At 35.6% G+C, this 26,322-nt stretch overlaps 2 protein-coding genes across 2 annotated transcripts; one reads left to right on the forward strand and one right to left on the reverse strand.

Annotated features, from left to right (window-relative positions):
• Positions 1-2,636: 2,636 nt before the first annotated feature.
• LOC143632661 (ethylene-overproduction protein 1-like) lies at positions 2,637-23,190 on the reverse strand. Its single transcript, XM_077101126.1, has 7 exons — positions 22,573-23,190; positions 22,504-22,511; positions 21,044-22,456; positions 19,976-20,267; positions 18,841-19,150; positions 18,196-18,761; positions 2,637-2,651 (listed from the first exon to the last, which is right to left on the reverse strand). The coding sequence occupies exons 1-6, from the start codon at positions 23,155-23,157 to the stop codon at positions 18,529-18,531; spliced, it is 2,841 nt and encodes a 946-aa protein (XP_076957241.1). The 5' UTR covers positions 23,158-23,190; the 3' UTR covers positions 2,637-2,651; positions 18,196-18,528.
• On the forward strand, positions 12,745-18,059 carry LOC143632662 (inactive receptor-like serine/threonine-protein kinase At2g40270). Its single transcript, XM_077101127.1, has 9 exons — positions 12,745-13,003; positions 13,090-13,234; positions 13,548-13,619; positions 13,709-13,846; positions 13,927-14,067; positions 14,425-14,855; positions 16,393-16,583; positions 16,662-16,794; positions 17,349-18,059. Exons 1-9 carry the CDS (start codon positions 12,907-12,909, stop codon positions 17,927-17,929), a joined length of 1,929 nt encoding a protein of 642 aa, XP_076957242.1. The 5' UTR covers positions 12,745-12,906; the 3' UTR covers positions 17,930-18,059.
• Positions 23,191-26,322: the final 3,132 nt, after the last annotated feature.

Raw genomic sequence — 26,322 nt, forward strand, 5'->3', positions numbered from 1 at the left:
TGGGCCCAATCTAATATATCAAATCTTCATTGGTTTTGTGAAAAGGAAATCTTATACACCCAACAAATTTACTTTTGGTATTTGTTTCCCGGATCTAATTGGAACCACCTTCAATACCTGGTTAAGCCTCCTAAGATATATGTCTACCGTCCATACTGATTTTGACGCTTCATATATGACTCACCCAAAAATAACATCAAGGAGGAAGCCCACATCAGTGGGACAACCCCATTGAGTCAAGTTTTGAATTTGAGAGCTTAAGATCTCAAGTCTTAACCATCACTTTTATGTCATTAGACCAAAATGTCAACTGCATCTAATATTTCTAACGACTGTGATTAATAAAATACACTGATTTATTGTAAAGTAATTTTTTTCTTCAATTAAGAGCATAATGTTATAATTGGATTGATTATTTGTATAACTATAGTAGTTGATATCATCTATAAAATTGCAGTTAAAAGGTTATTATGAGGTTTAGATCTTTTAAATTACAAATTTTCAAATATCTTAAATAAAAACTAACTAATAATAGAAGTAATTTTGATAAATCATAATTCACTAATAATATAATAGTTAACAGGGAAATGAAAAATAATATTGGAAACTAACAAAAAGAATGGTTACATAGATTGGAAAAGATCCCAACCACTAATTCGGACACGCTTTAGTTTGTACGAACGTTTGAGATTTATTTGATTACATACCAAATGCCATTATTCACTAACACGTTTTCTTATAGAATATATATATATATATATATATATATATATATATATATATAAAAAGCTATAAAGGAGAATTAAGAGACCAAAAGGTGCTTAGCTTTATCCATGGTCGGTCCAATCCTTTAAGAAGCCTAAAACAAAACGAGAATTCATGGCTTTTTTGAATTTTACTGTTACAAAATAACTAATTACACATATGTTTGTGTTTTCAAATAATTTAAAGGTCATTTTTATCATTTATTATTTCTTTCCTAACTTTGGTCTAAATTAAATTAAGGTCTTATGTAAGCAGAGCTTAAAGCTATAACTTGAATTCACTTCCTCTAAAGTTGCCCTAGCTTTATGACACCAAGTGAGTTATGGTGTTATACAATCTATAGCTTACAAATTGTATTACAATTTTTTTATTATATATTTCACGTTTAGCTAGCTCATCTCAAATAATTTTTTTTAGTGCTATTTATTACCGACAGTCGGTTTTTAATATATGTAGTACAAAAAGATGACTCTTAGTCTTATTCATCACACATATTCATGAATCATGATACATGAACACATATTCAATAAATGACACCCAATAATTAATTTGGTTCATTACTCTGGTGATAGCAATTTATTTAAGCCAAATTTCACTGCATATAATTCACTTTTGTATAAATTAGTACTATGATTAGATTTTTATTTGTTATAAACATTCCTCCAATTTTGACAAGGAGATTAAGACAAGTAGTTTTGTCACTAGATATGGTATAGGACAATAACCAAAATACATTACATAGAAAATTACATTGTCTAGATATGTTGCTATTTTATACAAAAAGATACATATACAGGTTGTAGTTTTGAAGTAATTTAACTAAAGCATAGAAAGCAGTCAAGAATAAAAAAAGAGGTCGTTTGTTTCTAAGATTTGGATGTTATAAGAGTAAACGGCTGAAAAAATAGTTAAAATAGTTTTTCATTAACTTTATATAGATTAACATTTCCACGGTTTTTCAATTGCTTAATAACAAGTCGGTCTCAACTCTCAAGCTCCAAGATTGTTGAAGTCTTGAAGATATTAAAGAAGACTTGTTTTCCTTTATGAAAATTAAATAGATCAAAATCCTCTTGTTTAAATAGAAACGGGTGAAGAAATTTTAACTTGTGTATGCAAGTTTTCTTGCTTCTCACGGTTTCTCCTAGTTTCTTGCTAGGGGTATCCCGTGCCCTAATAAATATCCACTGTTAGAAAAAAAGCCGTGTCTTATTCTATCCTAGAAAAAAATTAATTGTATAAAATACTAGTGCTCTGAGATTAGTGAGTTTAGGTTCGACCGAACAAGCTTTGACTGTTGTACCCTAAAAACATAGGTGAATATGTACATCACGGAATATGTTTTAAGGAAACCATGCTAACGACGTGGCCTCAACCAAACCAATTACACTTCTTCATTATTTTTGGTTTGAATTATGTTGCATTTAACTATTATATATGTATGCCATATTTTTTATTGTAATATGTTTTTGTACAAATTGTATATACAACCAAATAGAAAAAGGTTATATTTATTTTTATAGGAAAATAGAAAAGAATACAAATTATTACTATACAAATTGTTCTAAGGAGATAAATTAAGAGTATTACAAATAAGAATATATGCTAATAGTTATCCGTCTCAAGTATCAGTTTGATCAAGGGTTACAAATGAACTATACGTTGGTACGGGTCACTGTATCCTGTTTTATACAAATGTTTTGTTTATGTATCTCGTTTTTTGTTCTGTATATATTGCAAAGTTATTTGAATTAACGAAATTAGAAAATCATCCCGAAATTCTTGTCTTGTTTTACATTATCATGCATACTTGATTTCGTCATAAAACAGTTAGAAATTTGATGGTAAGTTCATTAATAATAAGAAACTTTCCTGATAATCACGACCTAATAAATTTTCGTTTAAATAATATAAATGGACGCAATTGGTCTATCGAAGTTTCACTTCAAAGAAAATGAAACGATGATGATGTTGAGTGATATAAGATGGTCACTCCACATCTCTAAGTTGGGAGAGATCTTAGCCTCCAAGACATGTAACATGATACAACCCCACATATTGGGACTACTCAATCTCCCAAGAAGCTACACACCCAATTTCATAATTAATAAGCCCCCACATGCAATTGTTAATGCTACATGAAGGTAGAAATAATACATCACAAAACAAAAGCAAGTGCTTTTGGTGGCAAGTGTCCATCAATAAACCATGACTTCCATATCACAATTCTCCTTATCATTACCTCTTAACAAATAAAGCAACTAATAAATGAGTCAAAGAGTATCCAAATGTATATAATCTTTTAAACTATTCTATAAAAGAAACTATAGTATCAGTCATTTAATTTCTTAATTGTATGTATCATGTTAAGTATATGTATCAATTATAATGAGCGAGCAAAAAATGTTTGCGGTTCGCTAGGTTTTATCATACTCAACTCGTTTGAGAGACCCAAATGCTTTATGACAAGTATCACTCTCTAATCATCATCTAACTAGTTATCAATGTCTTAGGGTTCTCTCTATATATATTCTTTTGAGCTCATAATAAAGACCTTCATTAAAGCTAGTATTGTCTGTAACAATCATTCACCTAATTTAAGTACAAAATCACCATCTTCCTTCCAATAAAAGATAGTTGCAAGTCAAATCCTTTGAAGTGCGAATTGATGGTAACACTAGGTGTTGTAAACTTTTGAGAAACTTAAATTCAAGCTTGCGCAAGAAATTTTGGAACTCATGTTTGCTTTTTAAGTGATATTATACAAGACTATTGAACGCTTTCGATAAATTTTGAAAATGTCACGCCACTTAACTATAAGAGATCCGGTAGAAACCGCTACAATATTTTTACCTTGGTGTTAAAGTCAGAGGCACTCTTTCAACATATAATAATTAACTATATAGCATATATTTAAGTTCAAGTCAAATGTCATGTAAAGAAACTTGTACAGAACAAGTCCAAAGTTACAAGAATATTATATATTTCTCGCTTAATACAAAGCTATAATTATATATATATATATAATAACTCGTATATATTGATTTAAGTTTAGTATATAAGAAGGTTTTGTAATCACACCTCTTTCTCTCTCCCACCACATCTCATTTGGACAGCATATAAGTGCTTATGTGTTTCGTACGATACTCTACCTAAAATGAGTATGTTTTAAACACGCTCTCATATACATGTAGATGTGAGTTCAAACGTGAACCACTAAATATTTAAGAAACATTAGGAACCACTTTATTTAAAGGTGAACACATATGTTCATCAATGAATACACTATCGGTTAACTAATTGCTAATTATAGTCTATTTACTAGTGGGTATATGTATTAAATCATCATCAAATACATGTATTTACTAGGGAATACACTGTAAGGCCATTAAAATATATGGTACATAGAGGTTATCGGTTTGGAAGGCGTCTGTTCTATCGATAGGGGTAAGACTAACTTTGCTGAAATCCGTAATGGAAACTCTCCCAACTTATTATTTTTTGCTTTTTAAGCTCCTTGTAGCATCATAAATCAATTGGAAGCGAAAAGGAGGTCCTTTTTTTGGGGTGGTAATGATGAAAAGAAAAAGATTTGTTGGGTGAGTTGGGATAAAGTTACTTCCAGTAAAGAGGCGGGTGGGCTCGGTCTTTCTCCTCTTAGGGATGCCAACATAGCTCTTCTTACAAAGTGGTGGTGGCGTTTCAAGAACGAACCCAATGCCCTATGGAGAAAGGTTATTGTCTCTTTACATTCGACTAACAGATCTTGGCCTATTCTTCCCTATTCGAAAAATCAGCCGGGTACGTGGAACTCTATAGCTAAATTGGAAAATCAGCTTGCGTTTTCTAATATTAACCTGGGTAATTTAATTAAAGGAGAGATGGGAAGAGGTGATAAAACTAGATTTTGGCTTGACCGGTGGATCGGGTCGGAGCCGCTTCGGTTAACCTTCCCTAATTTGTTTGCGTTGGAAAAGGATAAGACTTGTTTAGTAGAGAGGTGTTATGATCGAATCGGAGACAATATTGTGTGGAAATGGCGCTGGAAGAGGAGATCTTTAACTCACGAAGAAAATTTAGATTTGGCAATATGTCTGAATATGCTGTTGCATGTGAGGGTCGCCAATAGCCCAGATCGATGGGTATGGTTAAATGATTCTTCTGGAATTTTTTTCGCTTGCGTCTATGAAGAAGTTGTTGTCCGATTCATCCAACTCTCCCGTCTCATGTGTCATGAAGTGGAATAGTTGGGTTCCTAAAAAAGTTAATATTCATGCATGGAAGGCCGAAATGGAGAGGATTTCGTCTCTAAAAGCGCTTTCTAAAAGAAACATTGAAGTGGGATTGACGATGTGTAGATTTTGCGGGGAGCATGAGGAAACAAGTGAACATTGTCTTGCTTTGTTGCCTCGGTTGTTTGGCAAGGAGTTAGTACTTGGTGTCATCTACCTCCTATCTATGCTTTCTCAGTGGCCGATCTCCTCAAAGTTCATGAAACGAGTGATTTGGGCCATCTCAAAAGTAAGGTGTTATATAGTATTGTTCTAGTCGTTTGTTAGTGTATTTGGAAGGCAAGAAACAATCTCATCTTCTCCAACAAACCGGCTTGCATATCCAAAATAATGAAGGATATAAAATCGTTGGGTTATCTATGGATCAAGAATCGTTCTCCTCTTAAAAGCATTAGATGGATCGATTGATGTAATTTTATATTGTAATCATTTCTTGGTTGTGTTTTGTTTCTAGCGTCTCGCTAGTTTTTTAATGAAATTTGCCGTTCAAAAAAAAAAAAACTAGTAAATAATATTAGCTAGTTCTCAAATATTTAATGATTCACCTTTGAATCTACCACTATATTGTAATCGAAGTTGTTTTCTTATATGAGGGGAATTAATCAAAAGCAACTATAATGTGAAATACTACAAGGAGAAACAGTTTATAAGTATTAAATCTGCAGCCGGCCAATTACAAACAATGGTGACTTTTTCAAGTAAACATTAAACAAATCTTGGTCGATCTTATTTGAGTAATTCGAACACTATAGGTTCCCTTTGTAGACTACTTTTACCTCATAATATTTACGGTCAAATAAAGGGGCTTATATTTTTCTATGTGTTTTACACTTTTACTAATTACTTCTTATTTTCATATTAATATATTATATAGTAACCTCTAGTATCTGATAGCTAGTCAGATTTTTTGTGTATTTTATGAAAAGTGACTAGCTATGATCCTGTTAAAAAATTCATCAATTGTTAAAACAGTAAACACGTAGCCTCTTCTTGTCAATGTAGTTTACTGTGTATTAAAAAAGTGTTACTATTTCACCACTCATCTTAATATCAGGTAATAGTTTTCTTTGTCTTTGTTTTCTTTAAAATAAACACACAAAAATGTAGGATTGACGTTTTTTCATCCAAAATTTATTTTTATCATATTACTTCATATAAACCAGATTAAGTGTACTTTGTGAAAGTACATTAAAAAAATAACATAGCATACAAAAATGATTTAATTCTACAAAATGATGAAGTTAGATGGATAAAGATCAACAATTGCATTTTTTTCTTCTTTTTGCCCTCAAATCATAACTTGTAGATTTATAGCACATGTTCAGTTAGTTAAGAATTTAGCACCACCACATCTTAGTCATTGATTTGATAAGATGTTTGGTATTAAGGGTTAGAGTTTATAAATAGACAAAATGACAAAAGACGTCCTTTACGTTTGACCTGATTTTCATTAGACGTCCTTTAATGAAAGAAATAGCAAAAGACATACATCATGTTTCAAATTCCTTTCACGTTACGTTCTTTGGCACTAACCCCGTTATTTTTTCTCGTTAAATCCAGTCATGTGCGCCTCATGTGAGGGCAACTTAGTCATTTTACCTCTTAAGGGGTTATTTCTGTAATTAAAATCACTTAAATACTCTCTCCCCATCTCATCTATTCTCTTTCTCTCACCTCTATCTCCGATCACTCTCTCTGAGCCACCATTACCTCCACCTACCACCACCACCTGCCACCTACCACCACCACCTGCCATCGTTACCACCGCCACTAGTATCAGGGCAGCCACGAAACCAGCAACAAAATCTCATTATATTATCATCACCGGAACCCGATTTTATCCACCGGAGCTTCAAATCACCAACAACCTTGCTGCTGTCTTTAAAACCCAAACAATTGTGCCATAAAATGAGCTTGAGGGTGGAGATGTAACCGGTGGATGTTGCAGGTGTAGGCGAAGCGGCGGTGATTTCAGGTTGAGCCCGAGCCAGCAGTGGTTGAAGGGGGAAGCGAAATCGACGGTTTTTACAGGTGGAGGCAGAGCTGATGGTGGTTACAATGGGAGGCGGAGCTAACGGAGGTTGCAGGTGGGGTGTTGAGAACAAAAATCCCTAATTTGAGGATCTAGGGTTTTAAAGTATGCATCATCTTCATCTTTTTTCTAGGTTTGAAAGCTCTAATTTGGGGTGGGTAGGGTTAGACTTGCGGTGATGGTCGTTCGATGTTGAGGCGTTCGTCAGACTATGCAGTGACGGTGGTCCGTTGTGTAAGGCCCCCGACCCGGGTGCCCTACTTTCTCGCTGGTTGGATTTACTCATTCACATAATTCGAAAAATCAGAGTTAATTAAAACATTTCGTGGAATTAAAGGTCATTCATTCATAACATAACCATCTTGTCTTAAAATAACATAACATAAGTCTTAAACATAAAACGTAAACGACACGGATGTCTTCTTCATAACGATGTCAGTCTTCCTCTTATTGCCACGTGTCCTCATCAAGCAACTTGCCTCATTCTACTTGCCTGCGTGTATACTAAAAGTCAGCTACGCTGAGTGAATTCTAGTTAATTAACATACGTTGCATTCACTTATTTATTAATACGCGTCCGAAGATACGTATTAATTAGTTACCTGTTCTTCTAACATTCATACTTACATACATACAATCTTCCATACTTTATCTGACTTTCTTAAATTAATACATACGTGTCCTTTCTATATTTTAAAGAGTCTTTCATCCTATAAACTTCGCAGATATTATTAAGGTTCGTCACCCTATATTCTTCGCAGATATTAGCAGGGTCCGCAACCCTTTACTAACCGTTCAACCATACAATCATACCTTCGTTCGTTTCATACCTTTATCCTTCAATTATAATATACTTAATTATAACTACGGCATACTAAATTAATAAATCCATATCATTCACATTCATACGCAAACATATACCTAATATACACTTACCATTTAAGTTAAGTGTATAAACCTAAACACATCGTAGTATGCACACAGCCCCGAAAACATAACACATAAAGGGGCTAGAACTCACCTGTAGTCGATTTCTTTCCGAATTAGTAGGGATGCCTTTCTTCAACTGGGCTCGACGAACTGTTAATAACGTACACGTACTAATCTCTATACTTGTTTGTTATTTAATTTCTTAAGTTAACGGGGTTAACTTTTAAGTTATTCGAACTGACACATAACCTTCTTACATTGTTTTTGTTAATTTAATATACTTGGCATCATCTTATTATTGAATCGTCTTTATTAGTTTACATTCTTAACGATATTTATGATTATCGTAGCCATATCTATTATTATATTATTTCATTACCATTCATACTTATTATTATTATTATATATACTTTATAAGTTGTCCTTTGCTAATAAATTCCTTTATTAACGGGTTGGCTCTCGTTTTCGGTTCACATTCCACTCCCACTCTTATTACTTGAGACGGGTCACGGGTCGTTAGATGAGTCGGGTCTCGGGATCGGGTTTTGTTCAGGTCCTGCACCCATACTTCTTTCAATTTTATGTATTATTATTATTATTATTAAAACTTAATATATTATATATTATTATTAATATTATTTTCACTTTTCCTTTCTTTCTTGCTTTTCTGCAACACCGCCGCCGCCTCACCACATCTTTCCGGCGACCTCCCCTTCTCCCTTCATCTTTTCCGCCCACCACCGGCCCCATACATCAAACCACCACGGCGACATTCATCCACAGCTCGCACCCGATCTAATCGCATAAGGGAAGAGTCGCTTCGCACGGGTGATTCGCATCGCACGTCGGAGCTTCGCTTCGCACAGGTGATTCTTCGCATGGGTTCAAGTTCGCTTGGGATGCGAAATTCAAGATTTCGCTCGGAATCATTTCGCGCGAAATGGGTTTATCAGATTTTAGATCCGGTTTATTCTTGGTCCGTACTCGAGCCGCCATGGGTTCAGCTGGGTTCGGATGGTTCGCGCCTCGTGTTTCGTGTCTGCTCATTGCTCACCGGAAATGGGTTTTTCCACCCTCGCCGGAATTTGGTTGACCTATATTGCTTTTGACATTTGGCTTCGGGTTCGAGTCTTGGCCGAACCTTTTGGAACCCGGGTCTCGTTGAAGACCCGTTTTCATCAGTTTGCTATTTGAATTGCTTATTTTCTTAAACACCTTGTCTTTATTGTTTGACTGGATTTTGATTAAAGCTTGCGTACATCGGTTCTTTCTTTTTTTTACCTTCAACTTGTTCGTTATCGAAATTAATTAAGAAAATGAAACAACGAATGTAAATCGTTTACCTTTGGTGTGGTTATGCTAGATCTAGGATGGACGATTTGGATCTGGAATATTTGGTGTACAGGGGATCTATGTTTTGTGTAGGTATGCCAATGATTGGAATGATTACGGTGAAATGATGAGGATAATGACAAGATTAGGGTTTAGGAGTTTAAATAGGCAAAACCCAAAGACTTTTGGGCCCAAATCACTCCCAAGTCCATTAATCCTTCTTAACCTTATCTACTATCTATACGTTATTTGATTAATTACCGACGCAAAACGATACGATATCTAAAAATAAAAACTCGAACATTTATTTATTTATTTTATTTACTGAAACGGGGATGTTACACGTTGATTAATTTGTTAGTTTGTTGTTAATTAAAGATTGTGGTGGTGAATGATTCTAAGTTAATAAGGGAAGACATTCATGGTGGCAGGGTTGGGTTGCTTGGAGGGAGAGACAATGGTAGGTGGGCAAGCTATGGTGGTTCCGGTGCCAACGTTGGTGGCTCATCGGAGAAGACGGTGGTGACTTCCTCGCCGGAGATGAAGCTTTGGTGGTGGTGGATGAACTCAAAGAGAGGGGTTTATTAAATTGATTTTTATTATTACAATGTTTTTTAAATAAATAGGTAAAATGACCGGTTTGTCCTTATGTGTAAGACACATGACTAGATTTAATAAAAAAATTTAACTAGGTTAGTGACAAAGGACGAAGCATGAAAAGAATCTGAAACATGAAATACGTCTTCTGCTATTTCTTTTATTAAAACACGTCTAATGAAAACCGGGTTAAACGTAAATGACGTCTTTTGCCATTTTGTCTTATATATAAATATATAGATAGATAGATAACCTCAGCATGATTAATAAAAACTTATCTTGTAGTTTTAAACTTGCCTTGTTGACATAAGCTATTAATATGATGTGACAGATATTTTTATTGCATGAAAGTTTAGTATACATGTATCTTTCAATTAATTGCTGCGTTTTAACCAAATATATGAAGTACATTACTATACAACATATTCTGATTGATTGCTAAATGCTAAATACACGTATTTAGAAAGACAATAAAGCAACAAAAGTCCTCTAATTTATAATGACCCAATTACAAATTTTGTCCTTTAAAAAAAGCCAAATTACGGTTCGTGTCCTTTCCTTGCAGGCGGTGTCCTTTAAACTTTTTTTTTCTACACGTTATGTCCTTTACGCTAACTGGGTTAGAAAAACTCAGTTAAATGCCCTCACGTGAGGCGCATGTGAGGGTATTTTTGTCTTTTCGTCTTTCTGACTCCATACTCTTTCCACTGTTCCTCTTTCTCTCTCTAATCTAAACCACCGGAAACCACTGCCTTTTTTGCAGGTGGTCACCTTCTCCGGTCACCATCAAACCACTGTAGCCAAAAGCTCCAGCATAACGACCGCCACCGTAGCCACCGGAAGCTCCCCAAGAACCGAGATTCACTCTCTTTCTTACTCGATTGCATCTTTATGTCTTCGATTTGATTCAAAGACTATGAGCGAGCTCCGATTGGGGTTCCGATTTGGCTGGAATAAGATGAACAGAGTCCGATTTGGGCGGAATAGGATGAATGGACTTCGATTATGGTCCCGATTTGGCCGAAAACGATGAACAGACTTTGATTATGGTCCCGATTTGGCGGAAGACGATGAACGAGTTTCGATTAGGGTTTCGATTAGGGTTTTGATTCGACGTCACCTGCAACTCCTCTCCTCCACTCCGATTACCTCCGCTGACGTCACCACGAGCACGGCCGGTGGACACGGCAGCTACGGCCTTCGTAACCTTCCGCTTTCCGGAACACCGATTACTACTAACAGTAATAGGTAAACAGGTTGTTCTTCTGTAGCAACTGGAGTTTATGAGTATGAACGGTGTGTGTAGATGACAGCTAGCGGTGGTCATGTTATTATTGTTGATGAATTGGAGTTGGAAGAAGAAGAAGGGTAGGCAAAAAGACAAAAATGCCCTCACATGCGTCTCACGTGAGGGCATTTAACTGAGTTTTTCTAACCCAGTTAGCGTAAAGGACATAACGTGTAGAAAAAAAAAGTTTAAAGGACACCGCCTGCAAGGAAACTTAGAAAAGGACACGAACCGGTTTTTGGCTTTTTTTAAAGGACAAAATTTGTAATTCTGTCATTTATAATTCCAAACAATATTATATTGTTACCTTATATAAAAAAGCTAGCATACATGCATTTTTTAAACCAGCTAAAAAATTGCCGATATTGTTTTTTAAGAATAGAAGATTGATTTTAGCTACCAATATATAAGACACCAACATATTCAAATATCAAATGCCAGTACTTTTTTTCTCATTGTAATTAAAAACATATTTTTTAACTAAAATCCGTCCAACCGTCACTCGTAAAAAACCGTTCATTTCAAACGACGTTGTTTTAATCAAACCAACTAGTGATCCGTTCTGACAAGATCAACCAGTCTGATTTTAACAACAATTGCGGCTTTTAACCAACCGCTAAACACGTACACTTAAATAGTTATATTTAATAAAAAACTTAAAAACATATATTCAAATTCAATTCAGACGATCTGGTTAGGGATGTGCTTTTTGATATATTTAGGCGAGCTGGAATTTCTGTTAAGAAATAAGCACCTGTGAATTTCCTGATTGACCCGTCGGAGGGAAGATCATCTCTTCGACCGGCTGACATTTTGGTGTTTGGATGGATAAGAGGGAAACACATGTGTGTGGATTTAACAGGGGTTTCTCCTTTGGTGGGCTTAGGGAGTAGTGGTTTCGCGATCGGTCAAGCCGCATTAAAAGCTGCTTCAGGTAAGGTGGCAAAACATGAAAATGCGTGTCTTGACAACAAACATGTATTTATTCCTTTAGCTTTTGACACTTTTGGTTTCCTCGCACCTGAAGCTGTGGAGCTACTTACCCGTGTTCAGCGGGTCATGCATAGTAATGTTATGACCTCAAGATCAACAAATATTGTTTTTAAAAGATTGGGTTTTGTGATTCAAAAAGGGGTAGCGGCGCAGCTTGTTGCCCGCTTGCCTTCTGTTTCGATGTAATCCAATACATTTTTGTACCTTTATTTTACATAATTAATAATAAAAAAATTCAAATACTTAATATTGCTAAATAGATAAATTAAATGGATTAAAATGCCACATTTCCATTTATTATTGGCAGTTGCAAATTTAAGTAATGATAAATGCCATGACCACCAAACATGGCCAAGTAGAACATGATAACAACAAATAAAAAAAAATAGCACGTGACGTACGTAGGACATGTTATAAACAACAGGACCGGCCGCCATTATTATAAAACACAAAACATTCATTCATATATACTCGGTCAGAAAACATCTCTCTTCCAAATTCATTCAAATAATAATAATACCATGATTTCATTCTGTAACAGAAACCCATAATCCCGGTAGTCAGTCAGCAACTATATTACATTTTTATTCAAATTCGTTACCTGTTTTACCGTGATTTTGCACTTTTGCAGTATTTATTCAAAACCCTTCATACTCTGTTTCTATTTTGCTTTCAAAATGGAAAGATTTTGGAAACTGGCGATCATGCTGGCTGCTGCTATATTATTAACAATTGATCACAATTCGAGTGTTTGCTGGTCTCTAAACACTGAAGGTGTGGTGGGTTTTAAACCAATTGTGGATTTATTTCGAATTTTTATTAAAGTTTTGGTATTTATCATTCATTTATGGGTTTTGCAGGGTTGGCTTTGTTGAGGTTTAGAGAACAAATTGAGTCGGACCCATTTGGGGTTTTGGCTAATTGGAATCATGACGGTGACGTGGCGGATTTGGGCCATTGTTTTTGGTTTGGGGTTGAGTGCTCTGATGGGAAAGTGGTAGTCTTGTAAGCTTTTTTATCTTGCTATTATTAGTGTCTGTTAGGTGTTCGATCTAATGCCTAGCTGAACTGAATTTTTTTGTATAAGCTGTCTTTTTTTATCTAGTTTCTTGGTAGTACTCTTTGATAATATTATGTGATAATATTTTTCACAGTTTGAAACAAAATTTGATTACAGAATCGGTTTCGTAAGTGCATGTTAGGTTTTCGATCGAATGCGTAGCTGATCACAATAGCTGTGGTTACCCGGGATGCAGATCGGGTCGGGTATGATTTGAGTCCATGTTACTTATTATTATTATTATTCTTGTAATAACAGGAATTTGAGAGATCTATGTCTTGGAGGAGCACTTTCACCCGAGCTTGGAAAGCTAAGAAATATGAAATCCATGTGAGTATCCATGTTTAATGATTTTACGTTCTTTATTTTTTTGGTCACTCGTCGTGTTTTAATCATTGGCTTGTGTGTTATATGCGCAGTATTTTACGTAATAATTCGTTTAACGGGACGATTCCTCGAGAAATTGGAGATTTGAAGGAGCTAGAAGTGTTGGATTTGGGATATAATAACTTTACCGGGACATTCCCGTCTGATCTTGTCAATAACCTATCGATTCTGTGAGTTGTATTTTTGGCTGTATATATTTTAACATGTTCTTATGTTTGCTGACTCGGTTTGTATATGGTTGTTGATGCAGTTTATTGGATAATAACAATTTTCTTGATACTTTAACCCCTGAAGTATATAATCTTAAGACACTTTCCGAGTTTCAAGTAGATGAAAACCGACTCACAAGATCCAATAATGATGCTAGATGTAATGACAGATCAAATTCTTGGTAAGTGCTTTACATAGAGGTGACTAAATGGGTGGGACGGGTCGGTTGAACTGACCCGAACGGCCAAAATAATCTTTATTTAAAAAGTTGTTTTTTTTTAATGGAAAATTAGCTTGTCAAATGTAATAATCTATCTTTTCAATAAAATGATTTAGAAGGTTTTATGCATTAAAAGTCCATAATCGACCCACTAATAAGCAAGCGGGTCGAAATTACCACCTAGACTCCTTACGGTTTGACTTTTTGGAAAAGTTGACTAACTTTCAACTTCAAATCCGATATGCAACAATACCCGTTCGTATCTGTATCAAATCTTGAATCAAAACATTCAAACTCTAGTTTCTTTTGTTCTTACAGGAATATTATTCACACCGGCGATGCTACCGAAAGGAAGTTGTTGCAAGTCTCACCATCACCATTATCTTCACCGTTACCATCGCCATCACCATCACCGTTAGGTGTACCGACCTCATCAATATCATTTCCCCCGTCACAAATCGCCGCCCCTTCGCTTCCGCCAGTAATTCCACCATTGCCAATTTTCCCGCCAGCAAGTCCACCAATTGAGATCAAACCCGCATTGGCTCCTTCACCTGTTTTGGCTCCAAATTTTATAAAGAACCATTCAAACCATCACAAGGTTTTAATCTGGTCCGGGGTGATCGGGGGTTCGGTATTTATATTTCTTACGGCTTTCGGTTTTGTTTTCTTGAAAAAGAATAAAGTTGTTACGGTTAACCCGTTTGCTACTGGGTTAAGTGGGCAACTTCAGAAAGCATTCACAACAGGTCATTTTTTCTTCTTTCATTATATTTCTAGTAAAATAAAAATAAAAAGTAGTTTCAAAGCAAATGTGTCAAACTGGTTGGTGAGAATTGCAGCCCTGAATTAATATTAGTTTAGTGATTATAATCATATTTGGCATTAACCATGTCAAGAACTGCAGCCCTGGTTTTTGACCCATTACTAAATGAGCGTGGCATGTTCGTGTTTATTTGTTTAACTTTAATTGAACAAACGATCAAACAAGTAAAGTTAATGAAAAGAGTCTTCTTGTTCTTTTTTGTGTACGTTTGCTAAGAAAATGGGTGTGTTTATGTTCATTTGTTAATTGTATAAATGAACAATTCTCAAACCTAAACGAACCTAACTAAACATAGATGAACAAACATAAACGAACATAACTGAGCAAACGATAATTAAAAGTGAACGTGAACATCAATATGTTGGCCTAAAAATGAATAAAACTAGACTAAATTGTAATGATTAATATCATTTCCCCCGTCACAAATCGCCGCCCCTTCGCTTCCGCCAGTAATTCCACCATTGCCAATTTTCCCGCCAGCAAGTCCACCAATTGAGATCAAACCCGCATTGGCTCCTTCACCTGTTTTGGCTCCAAATTTTATAAAGAACCATTCAAACCATCACAAGGTTTTAATCTGGTCCGGGGTGATCGGGGGTTCGGTATTTATATTTCTTACGGCTTTCGGTTTTGTTTTCTTGAAAAAGAATAAAGTTGTTACGGTTAACCCGTTTGCTACTGGGTTAAGTGGGCAACTTCAGAAAGCATTCACAACAGGTCGTTTTTTCTTCTTTCATTATATTTCTAGTAAAATAAAAATAAAAAGTAGTTTCAAAGCAAATGTGTCAAACTGGTTGGTGAGAATTGCAGCCCTGAATTAATATTAGTTTAGTGATTATAATCATATTTGGCATTAACCATGTCAAGAACTGCAGCCCTGGTTTTTGACCCATTACTAAATGAGCGTGGCATGTTCGTGTTTATTTGTTTAACTTTAATTGAACAAACGATCAAACAAGTAAAGTTAATGAAAAGAGTCTTCTTGTTCTTTTTTGTGTACGTTTGCTAAGAAAATGGGTGTGTTTATGTTCATTTGTTAATTGTATAAATGAACAATTCTCAAACCTAAACGAACCTAACTAAACATAGATGAACAAACATAAACGAACATAACTGAGCAAACGATAATTAAAAGTGAACGTGAACATCAATATGTTGGCCTAAAAATGAATAAAACTAGACTAAATTGTAATGATTAATATCTTAATTCCATAAAACTAGAGTAAATTGCGATGAGCCAAATTTTTTTTTTAATGAATATGTATCTAAAACAAACATAAAGTAACGAACGAGACGTGTTTATGTTCGTTGTTTAACTAAATGAACAAAAAGTTATGTTCATATTCGTTAGTATATTAAATAAACAAACATAAACGAGCTTCCCGCCGAACGGTTCATTGAGCGTTCGGTTTGTTTACAGGCCTACATCCGACCTCTAGTAATTAATATCTGTATTTCAGGTGTTCCAAGTCTACAACGCGCGGAACTTATAACAGCTTGCGAAGATTTTAGTAATATAATTGGATCAATGTTAGATGGAACCGTTTACAAAGGTACACTTTCAAGTGGGGTTGAAATAGCCGTTACATCAACTTCAATAACATCGGTTAAAGATTGGAACAAGAAACTAGAAACCCAGTTCAGAAACAAGGTTAGAAACCTAGTACAACACAAATCTTGTTTGATCTTTATTTAAAAATCAAATCTTTGGTGGTGGTTTGTTTTTCAGATAGAAATGTTGTCAAAGGTGAATCACAAGAATTTTGTCAATCTTATTGGGTATTGTGAAGAACAAAAACCTTTCACAAGAATGATGGTTTTTGAGTATGCTCCAAATGGAACTCTGTTTGAGCACTTGCATGGTAAGTTACTTTGGTCCACTTTGACTTTTGACTTTTGCGTCTCCTTCGTTAGATTCAACGATTAGATCATATTCATACGTATGTTCTAATATTTTAGTTTCATATAATAGTCAGAATAGGTTAAGATAATTAATATTAATATGTGTTATGATGACCTTTTATTAATCTTGGTTTGAGTTATTGGTCAATTATTTGACCTTTTCATCTTCATCAGATTCTTGAATCAATTATGCATGCTAGCCAATAATGCATGTTATTTAAGAAACCTTTGATTACCTTTTTAATCTAGTTAGCATCAAGAATAATGTTTATCTGATGAGTGATGACAGCTGACATACATCTAGATCACATGCAGTTAACAGGATTAGGTAGTGATTCATCATTATTGATCATTTTTATATATTAAATTTCAAATAAAATGATTCAAGAGGTTTTATGCACGATGTACTTTGCGCAAGTTTTGACCTTTTGACCCGTTTGACCTAATTGTCACATGTACTAATGAATATCTATACAATTTGGTCAAATTTTAACCTTTTGATCTGTTTGACCAGTCAAAGAAGCAGAACATTTGGATTGGTCGACACGATTACGCATAGCTATGGGCGTTGCATACTGCTTGGAGTATTTGCACCAACTCGACCCGCCTATTGCTCACAAAAACCTAAAATCATCATCTATATATCTAACCGAAGATTATGCAGCCAAAATCTCAGATTTCAGCTTCTGGGACGCATCAAAAACGGGCCCCACAAGAACCGAGCTTTTGGAGACCCCGCTTTCAACCCCACAAACCAATGTTTACAGTTTTGGTGTGATATTATTTGAACTCATTACCGGTAAGATGGTTAATGATTCTCTCGAAAATTTGGTATCAGATTTTTTGATAACCGAACAGCCCATTACAAGTTTAGTGGATCCGAGTTTGAGCTCGTTTGAGAACCATATGATTAACGGGCTTTTTGAAGTGGTGAAAATGTGTGTTGTTTCTGACCCGAATCAAAGGCCCATTATGAGAGGGGTTACGGGTCGGTTGAAAGAGATTACTGACGTGGCACCTGAAAGTGCGATACCGAGAGCGTCTCCACTTTGGTGGGCTGAACTCGAGATCTTATCGTCTACGGAGTCAACCTAAAAAGATTGGAGCTGTTATTCATTGTGTATCTATTATCTTTTGGACCTAAGTTTTCTGTATATATATTATTAATAATAAGTATTTCATTTGTTCATCTTTAAAACCTTTGTAACTTGCTAATCAACTAAATTTATAATAACAAAAGAGAGTTTTGAAGTTTATATTCAGAAATATATGAAGAAACAATGATTTTACACCGTACAAAAAGATTCCCAAGGGTGAATGTGTGAAATTCCCTTTTGACCCCTCTACAACTTGATAATCACCCCAATTTATAACAAAAGAGAATCTTGAAGTCTACATTCCGAAATTTATGATGAAACAATGATTTTACAGCATACAACATACAACTTACAACAAGATTCTCAAGGGTGGTATGCGTGTAATTCCCTTTTCTACCCTTCTTTACAACCCTAATCAACATTCAAATACATGTAACATGCTCCTTGAACCATACCTTATGAACTCCTCTCCTGTTCTGTCCCTCTTTTATCATACATTCCGAGCACAAATGACGAATCTGCAGTTGTAATTGAACCAATGGAGGGCGTAAACGTGTAATTGAACCAATGAAGGGTGTAAACGTCTTTTTACGCCCTTCATGTATAGATCTCAGCAGATTCTTTTAGTGTTCGGTTATAAAGCTCGAGGGTCTCTTTATGATTAGGATCTAAACAAAGTGCTGCTTCACAATCTCTTAAAGCCAAGTCAAAATCACTCATTGACTCATAAAACGCTGCTCGAAGATGCAACATTTGCAGCTCGGGTTTAAACGCTAGGGCTTTTGTAAGCTCGTCAACAGCTTCAGTTTCCTTTTGTTCATCCATCAACACTGGTAGAAAAATAATAAAGTTCATAACTTTATTAATCTTTGAATGTCATATTTATAATTATTAAATATTGAAATATACCTGCAGCTCTATATCTATAAGGGTAAGTTCTGAGTGGATCCAACTGAGTTGCCATATATAAATCAATAACAGCATTATCACGATCACAATATTCGGAACGCTTTTCGTGAGCAGATGCATTATTTTCTGCCTTTTCAATTAATTTTGTCATTTCATCATATGCGGCTTTTCTGTCATCTTTTAGAGAATAGACACGTGCCAACCCTTGATGGGCTCTTGTGTGTTTTATATCAAGTGCATTTATGTAACAATCTGCAGCAAGATCATGCTTCCCACAGTCCACGTATATACTTCCTAGATTATTTAATGCCTGCAAAATAAAAGAGAGAAATTTACCCTTTGCTTTATCTTTCTGTTCCTTGTAAAGGTGACACTTTTAATTGATTTGGGATGCTTCGGTTATTTTTTATGTACAAAAAGACTCAAATTGGGGCTGCTTGCAAAAAGAAGGTAAAATATCAAACTTTTATTAGAAAAAATGATCAAACTTTCAAGAAATTACGTGACTTGCATTGTTACATGGCACATGAAACTAAATAACTTAGAAAGTCTCAAGGCTTTTCAAGAAATTATGTAAGTTGGATTGCTGGCATGGCACTAGAAAACTGGATAAGTTATGAGAGTCTAAAACTTTCAGGAAATTATGTGACTTCATCGCTGACATGGCACTTGAAAACGGGATAAGATAGAAGTCTCAAACTTTCAACAAATTATGTAACTTGCATTGCTGACATGACACTTGAAAACGGGATAAGTTCGAAAGTCTCAATCTTTAAAGAAATTATGTGACTTGATTACTGACATGACACTTGATAGCCTGATAAGTTAGAAAGTCTAAAATTTCATGATATTATGTGATTTGCTTTGGTGACATGGCACTTGAAGACCGGATAAGTTCGAAAGTTTCATGCTTTTTTCACGTCTAAAATAACTTGGCTAACAGTAATATTGCTTTTGTAATTTGTATTAATATTTATGTATTAGCTGTGAATAAATATTTTTAAACAGATAAGATACGTTTATAGGTCAACCGACGGCATGCAAAAAAAAATGATTTGTTTTAGCTCGAATCCATTATAACCCGTGACCCAATCGGCCCAAGCCCAACCCACCCATCTTGCCACATGTCACTTACTTGTCCTTTCCGAAGGCCGTCTGAAGGGCATTTAAGAGCATCAATAAGAAGTTGAATAACAACAGAAGACGAATCGGGATCAAGTGATGTATCTGCAAGTGTATATGCTTTAAGAAAATACGCTTCAAACGATCTTTGAATTGATACCGATTCTTCAGCTTTCGATAAAGCTTCTTCACGATATCCTGTATCGTATAAAATCCATCCTTCATAAACGAGTCGTTCATGCTTTGCAGTTGCAAGATTTCTAGCCAATCGTAAGCTCCGCATGGCCGCCTTTTGGCAGTTTAATCTGTTATGCCCAATATGTAAAATGTTATGTTTAAAAGATCATAACAAAACCTTAAGAGTGAAATGCAAGAAATAGCAATTTATTCTCATTTTCTTTTCTTGTAATAACAACATACTTTCATTCATTTATTTGTTAAGAGTAAATTACATCAATCGTCACCATTTCATCTTTGGTTTGGTAGTCTGTTAGTTTTGGACATTAATTTTATCAAAATGACCAATTTATACTCTGTTTAAAAAAAATTATGCTTTGTTTGATAATTTAAAGCAGTCTCCGTTTCATCCCCGTTAGTTTTCGACGTTAATTTTATTGGAATGAGTCAAATAACCATTTTACCCTCTGTTTAAAAAAAGCATGTTTTTGTTTAATAATCTAAAGCCATCACCATTTCATCCTTAGCATGAATGCCGGTTAGTTTTGGACGTTAATTTTATTAAAATAACCATTTTACCCTCCACCTAGAAATACTTTTGTTTGATAATTCAAATGACAGATGTTACAGTCTTCCAATTACACGTTAGTTTCAAAGTACACATGGAATTTCCATGTGTACAATGACACGGTGTAAACAGGGAAAGTGGTGCCACATCAGCAAATGGATAAATAAATGAAAGTAGGTAGTTATTATAAGAAAACAAACAAAATGGGAATAAATTGCTATATTTAAGGAAAGAAAATGCGCTATAATAAGAAATTAAATGAAAGTAGGTTGTCATTTATTGCATTCAAAACATAACAAAATATAAGAAAAATAGATTTTTAAATATGGAAATTACCTTAAAAGAAGTAAAGATTGTCTGAACCTTAAAAGACTCTTTCCCGGATCATGAGCCATCATTTGATGAATTATAGCAAGTGAACCAATGTCATCAATATAGGACCACCTATCATAAAGCTGCAGCCAACAATCAGCAGGACTCCACTGTTTGACCCGTTGACTCAACAAGTCAATCATATAATCACACCTCATTTTACCATGAAACATCATATAACAAGGTTCTAAACTCAACAACGCCCGAATATCCCTCACTGCAGATTGATAATCTTCAACAAGAAGATAAAACCACGCCCTTAATTCAAGGCAATCGGGTGAAACCTTAAACCGAATGATTTTATTGATTTCTTGAATCGCCTCATTGATTAAATTCTCACCCACGAATAATACAGCTCGGTATTTATACGGGTATGCGAGTGTCGGGTCTAATTTGGTAGCTAGTTCCAAATCTTGAATCTTTTTACTTCCAAGATTGTATAAAGATCTTTCTTGATACATCCACCCATTCGGTCGTTTACAATCTGATATAATCTTCTTGATTAAATCACGCGCTAGATACGTTTTCCCTTGTTTGTACAGTGTCCGAGCAATACCCATTGCAGAATAAGCGTGACCCAATTCATAGGCTGCCTCAAAACAACTTTGTGCGGCTTTATAATCTTCTTTTTCGAATAACAAAACGCCTAACTGATGAAACGCAAGCGTTTTCTGCCATTTTTCTGTTGCAAACTCGATTAATCGTTCTAACAATATGACCGCGTTTGATGATGTCATCTTTTCATCCATGGCTACTTGTGTGAGAAGATAGTATAGTAAAAAAGATGTATGATTAACCATGGTTAACTTCTCTATACATTCAGGGGTAGTAAACAAGGTTAAAACTTTGGGATTGTTTAATGAATTTGGCAGCTCTCTTAATATAACTTGTAAACAAGAAGCTACAAGAAGACTCGCGCTGTCTTCAAAGCCGTATTCGATGAATATTAACGCTTCATCAACGGTGGAAACTAATGAAGCTAGATAAACTTCACAGGCAGATTTCATCTCCTCAGAGCAGAATTGCTGTGAAAATGATAGAATCTCTAAAATTACATTTGGAGTAACAAAATCGGGCAACTTTTTCGTTCGACTAAACATTTCAACACCTCGCATTGCCTCCACCGACATCCCAATTTGGGAAAAATCAATACTTTGTTTCGATGATTCGACAAAACTACCGTATAATAACGTGTTTAACGGGCTGGATAACGAAGCTATTTTGGGTCTAACACAATTAATTACCTCGTTCCCAATGCTGAAATGTACAGTTTCTGCTTCATTAATGTCATCATCAGCCTCGCATTTATTACCCGTATCAATAAAAACATTAACTTTCATTGAGGCATTTTCACAAACACAATGACAACAATCAAAACTGTTTCCAATCAAAGCCGATTTTGGCTTACCGCTGCTAAAATGTACATTTTCCGCTTCATTAATGTCATCATCAGCCGCGCATTTATTAACTTTCATTGAGGCATTTTCACAAACAAATTGTGTGCAACCAAAACTATTATCAATTAAAGCCGATTTCGGGCATTCGAGAGCCTTACCGATACAATCCATACCCGAGATCCCAACGAGCTCATCCTCTCGCCTTTCGTACCGCAACCAAGCCGACAACACGACCTTCGAATGCACATCACCCGCATACTCTCGAGCCGACTGCAAGCTCCTCCGAAGCAGCTTCGGGTCACCAACAACACACAACAACGCATACTGCTCCACATACAACCCCGATTCGGAACCCGAATGCAAGATTCTCCGGTAAAGATCGGAAACGGAGTCAACAAAGTCAAGGTGGGTTAAAAAGCGGTCAATTGGGGGTTCAATTAGGTTGGAATCGGGTAACCCGTATGGAAGATGTGATTTTGAATACTCGTCACTGCTGGAAGAAGATGATAGGATGGAATAGATGGTCAAGGCGTGCACTTGGGTGGGTTTCTTGCAGCGGTCTTTGAGCTTTGAGCCGCCGGATTTCATGGTGTGTGTGAATTGACGGAGTAAGTTGACCACTTTGGTTGACCTGGGCGTTGATGATGAAGAACATTCATCGGAAGTTGATGAGATCGGCATAGTAATAATAATAATATTAAATGGGTGTTGATTATTATTGATTAAAGGTTAAAATGTTGCCGGAGTTGAAGAGCATTGGGACAGTGGTTCTGGTTCTGGTGGTGATCAGTGCGTGCATCCGTGATTGTATGAGAGAGAAACAGAAAGAATATGTTTAAAGTTTATTATTATTATTATTATTATTGTAATTTATTTAACATTATTTGTTAAATCTTGCCAAAAGATTCGTGGGTGTAGAAGATTTTGGAGTGGTGTTAAATATCGAAATTTAATAAATGAACACAAAGAGTATATATAGTTAGATCATTATAACAACTATTACAATTAATTACAAGTGAATCAATGTTTCCTTTAGGTAAATTTATTTTAACTTTGTTTTGTCACTGTACCATCAACCCCAAAACTATAAGTGTATTACATTAATTTTATATTTTTTTATTACTAAAAATTGATTGGGTATACAAGTCTCGTGTATAATTATTTATCGAGAATAGAGAGGGTGAGAAAAAGAAGGGATGTGATGGATAAGAGAGAAGAGAGACTTGTCTTGGTCAAGGAAGACATCAGACAAGTTATATGGGTGAAGAGAAGAGAGTGCGTTTTCTATAACTGTGTGAGGGCAGGTATTAAAGGGTTTTGAGTGGGTGTTGTATGTATGGAATGATACGTTTTAGCACCTATCTTTGAAGATGCTTTTAATAATAATAAACTTTTTATAAGTTTATGAGCATCCTTTTAAGATGTCATGTCTTATGATCGTATGCTTTTTAATCTATCACTCTTACAATGCTTGCTTTTCTTTTTTTAAAAAAAGAACAATTATCTAAAACATGTTTTTTTTAGTTTGATTTGTTATTCATAAAACATGATTTTAGTTATAATTTGGATTTTTATTTCAAACTGAAAAGTAAATGTTTAGATTACATCGAAACAGAAGGCAAGCGGGCAACAAGCTGTGCCGCTACCTCTTTTTAAATTGCAAAACTCAATCTTTTAAAAACTACATTTGCTAATCTTAGAGTCTATGCATGACCTGCTGAACACGGGTAAATAACTCCATAGCTTTAGACGCGAGAAAACCAAAAGTGTCTTTTTAATCATGAGTCTTTTTATTTTACTTTTAGATGAAAGTAATGAATCGATCTTTTGGGAAGTTTTTTTTGGGTTCTTTCATATTTTTATTCATTTTTATGTACCAAATTAGCTTTGTGACAAAAGTTTGTTGGATTTCCATGTGCTTTTATTATTATATTAAGTTAAATAAATATTATTTTAATGTGAATAATTAACATTTAATATAAGTATACACGTACGACTTATATATTATGAGTTGTCATGCATGATTTGCATTATTGGACCATCACTACAATTCGATGTTTGTTTTCTTATCAGTGGCCGAATTAGGAGGTTAAGGGTTCGGTAACCCTCCTCGTCTAAATTCGTTAATTATTCCATAACATTTGAGTATTTTTAGGAAACAAAATGTCTCTCTTTTGTTTAAACAACTTTCCATTAAAACGCAACCACAATTCCAACTAACAAATAGCTAGCACAAGCCGACTAAAACAAATACAAACAATTACATCATACATACATTCCACTTGTCGCAATGCATATTCAAATATTTTGACCCATGTTTCATACACAGATAACTTAAGACTTTAATATCGGCAAGAATGTTTGCGGTTTTAATTGGCTTGTTGGAGAAAATGAAATAGTTGCGAGTCTTCCAAATACTCAAACATTCTACCATAACAACAAAGAATCAATTTAGTACAAGTCTCTTAAAGGATAACCAGCTAACCAAGCATCCTGTAAGAATCAGATTTTTACCCCATTCCTAGCCGCCCCTTTGATCTCTTTAGATAAGGAGACTTGAGAAGAAGCAAGGAAATTGTTAATTTTTGCAATTGTTCTCCAAATACTGTTTCACTTTTTGTATAAGGAAGAGCCATCCACGTTCTAACAATGTGTTGAATTGCCTCAACAACCCTTCCAAGGAAGAGCCGTCAGTTGGTGGAACAGGAATAGTATACAGCAGGCCTGGTCGCTATCAGCCGCTACCTACCCACCAACTACCAGCAGGGCACGTGCGTAGGCTACTGTTGGTGGAACAGGAACACTGTTGCAGCCGGCCATACCTCTTTGGAAACCTACCTTCGGCTATAAATACCACAAATGGTATGACCATCTGATCTTATCATATCTTACCACATTATCATCATATTATACCTGATATCTGCTCTAGCAATCTCTTAATATACTTTTATATTTAAAGAGCAATCTAGTCTGATTCTCACGCCGGAGGGTGGTCACAAGGAGGAACCCCCCCCTTCTCAGTGACGAGCTCACGGTGTCTGTTTTGCAGGTTATCAGAAGAACCATCTTCCAAGGGTCTAACCCCTCGTGGGAAACATCTATCTAACCCCCAGGTTACCAGTAATCTGCCCGGGGTCCGGTTAGTGTTTCTTCATTGGCGCCATCCGTGCATAAAGCTAGAACTTTATTTTTCTCCAGTTTTTTCAAACTTCTACAAAGATGGTTAGAGAAATTCCGGTAACCACAACCCCAGCTACTGGGGTGAATACCGGTAACACAGTTTTTACAAACACTACCCCGGTTACCCAAGCCGGGGCAAGTGAAGTAAATTTTACGAACACTACCCCAGTTACTCAAGCTGGGGCAAGTGCAGTAAATGATCGCCTACTGGGATCCACTGATACCCAGTTTGAGAAACGAAGACTCCCCCGCCAAACTCTCGATGAAGTTAAGGCATGGGCGGAGGCACGACAAAAGGAATTCCAGGCTGAGTTGGACGAACGCTTGCGTTCCATACAACAGGCCGACGAATTCGAATACTGGGAGGATGACTCGGAGGAATCCGACTCCGACGCGAACCCTCGCCATAGGGCAAAAGGGAAGCGTAAGGAAATGGAATCCCAACCGAAAAGGCATTTTGGACAAGCCTTCAAACCAAAAAGCACAGGTGGAAGTCCACGAGACTTCTCCAAAACGTTCAGACCAAACATTGCAAATGCAGGAACGTCCAAGTTTGCAAGGGACATTGCGGAAGCAATCGCCCCAAAGAGTGCCAAACAAATGCCTAACATAGGCACATATGACGGTATATCTGATCCAGACGATCATTTGAACAGGTTCATAGCG

This window comes from Bidens hawaiensis, unplaced genomic scaffold (assembly GCF_021521415.1).
Source record: "Bidens hawaiensis isolate Kalapana, Puna unplaced genomic scaffold, B.hawaiensis_p1.1 tig00006520_1, whole genome shotgun sequence".
In the NCBI taxonomy this organism is placed as follows: domain Eukaryota; kingdom Viridiplantae; phylum Streptophyta; class Magnoliopsida; order Asterales; family Asteraceae; genus Bidens; species Bidens hawaiensis.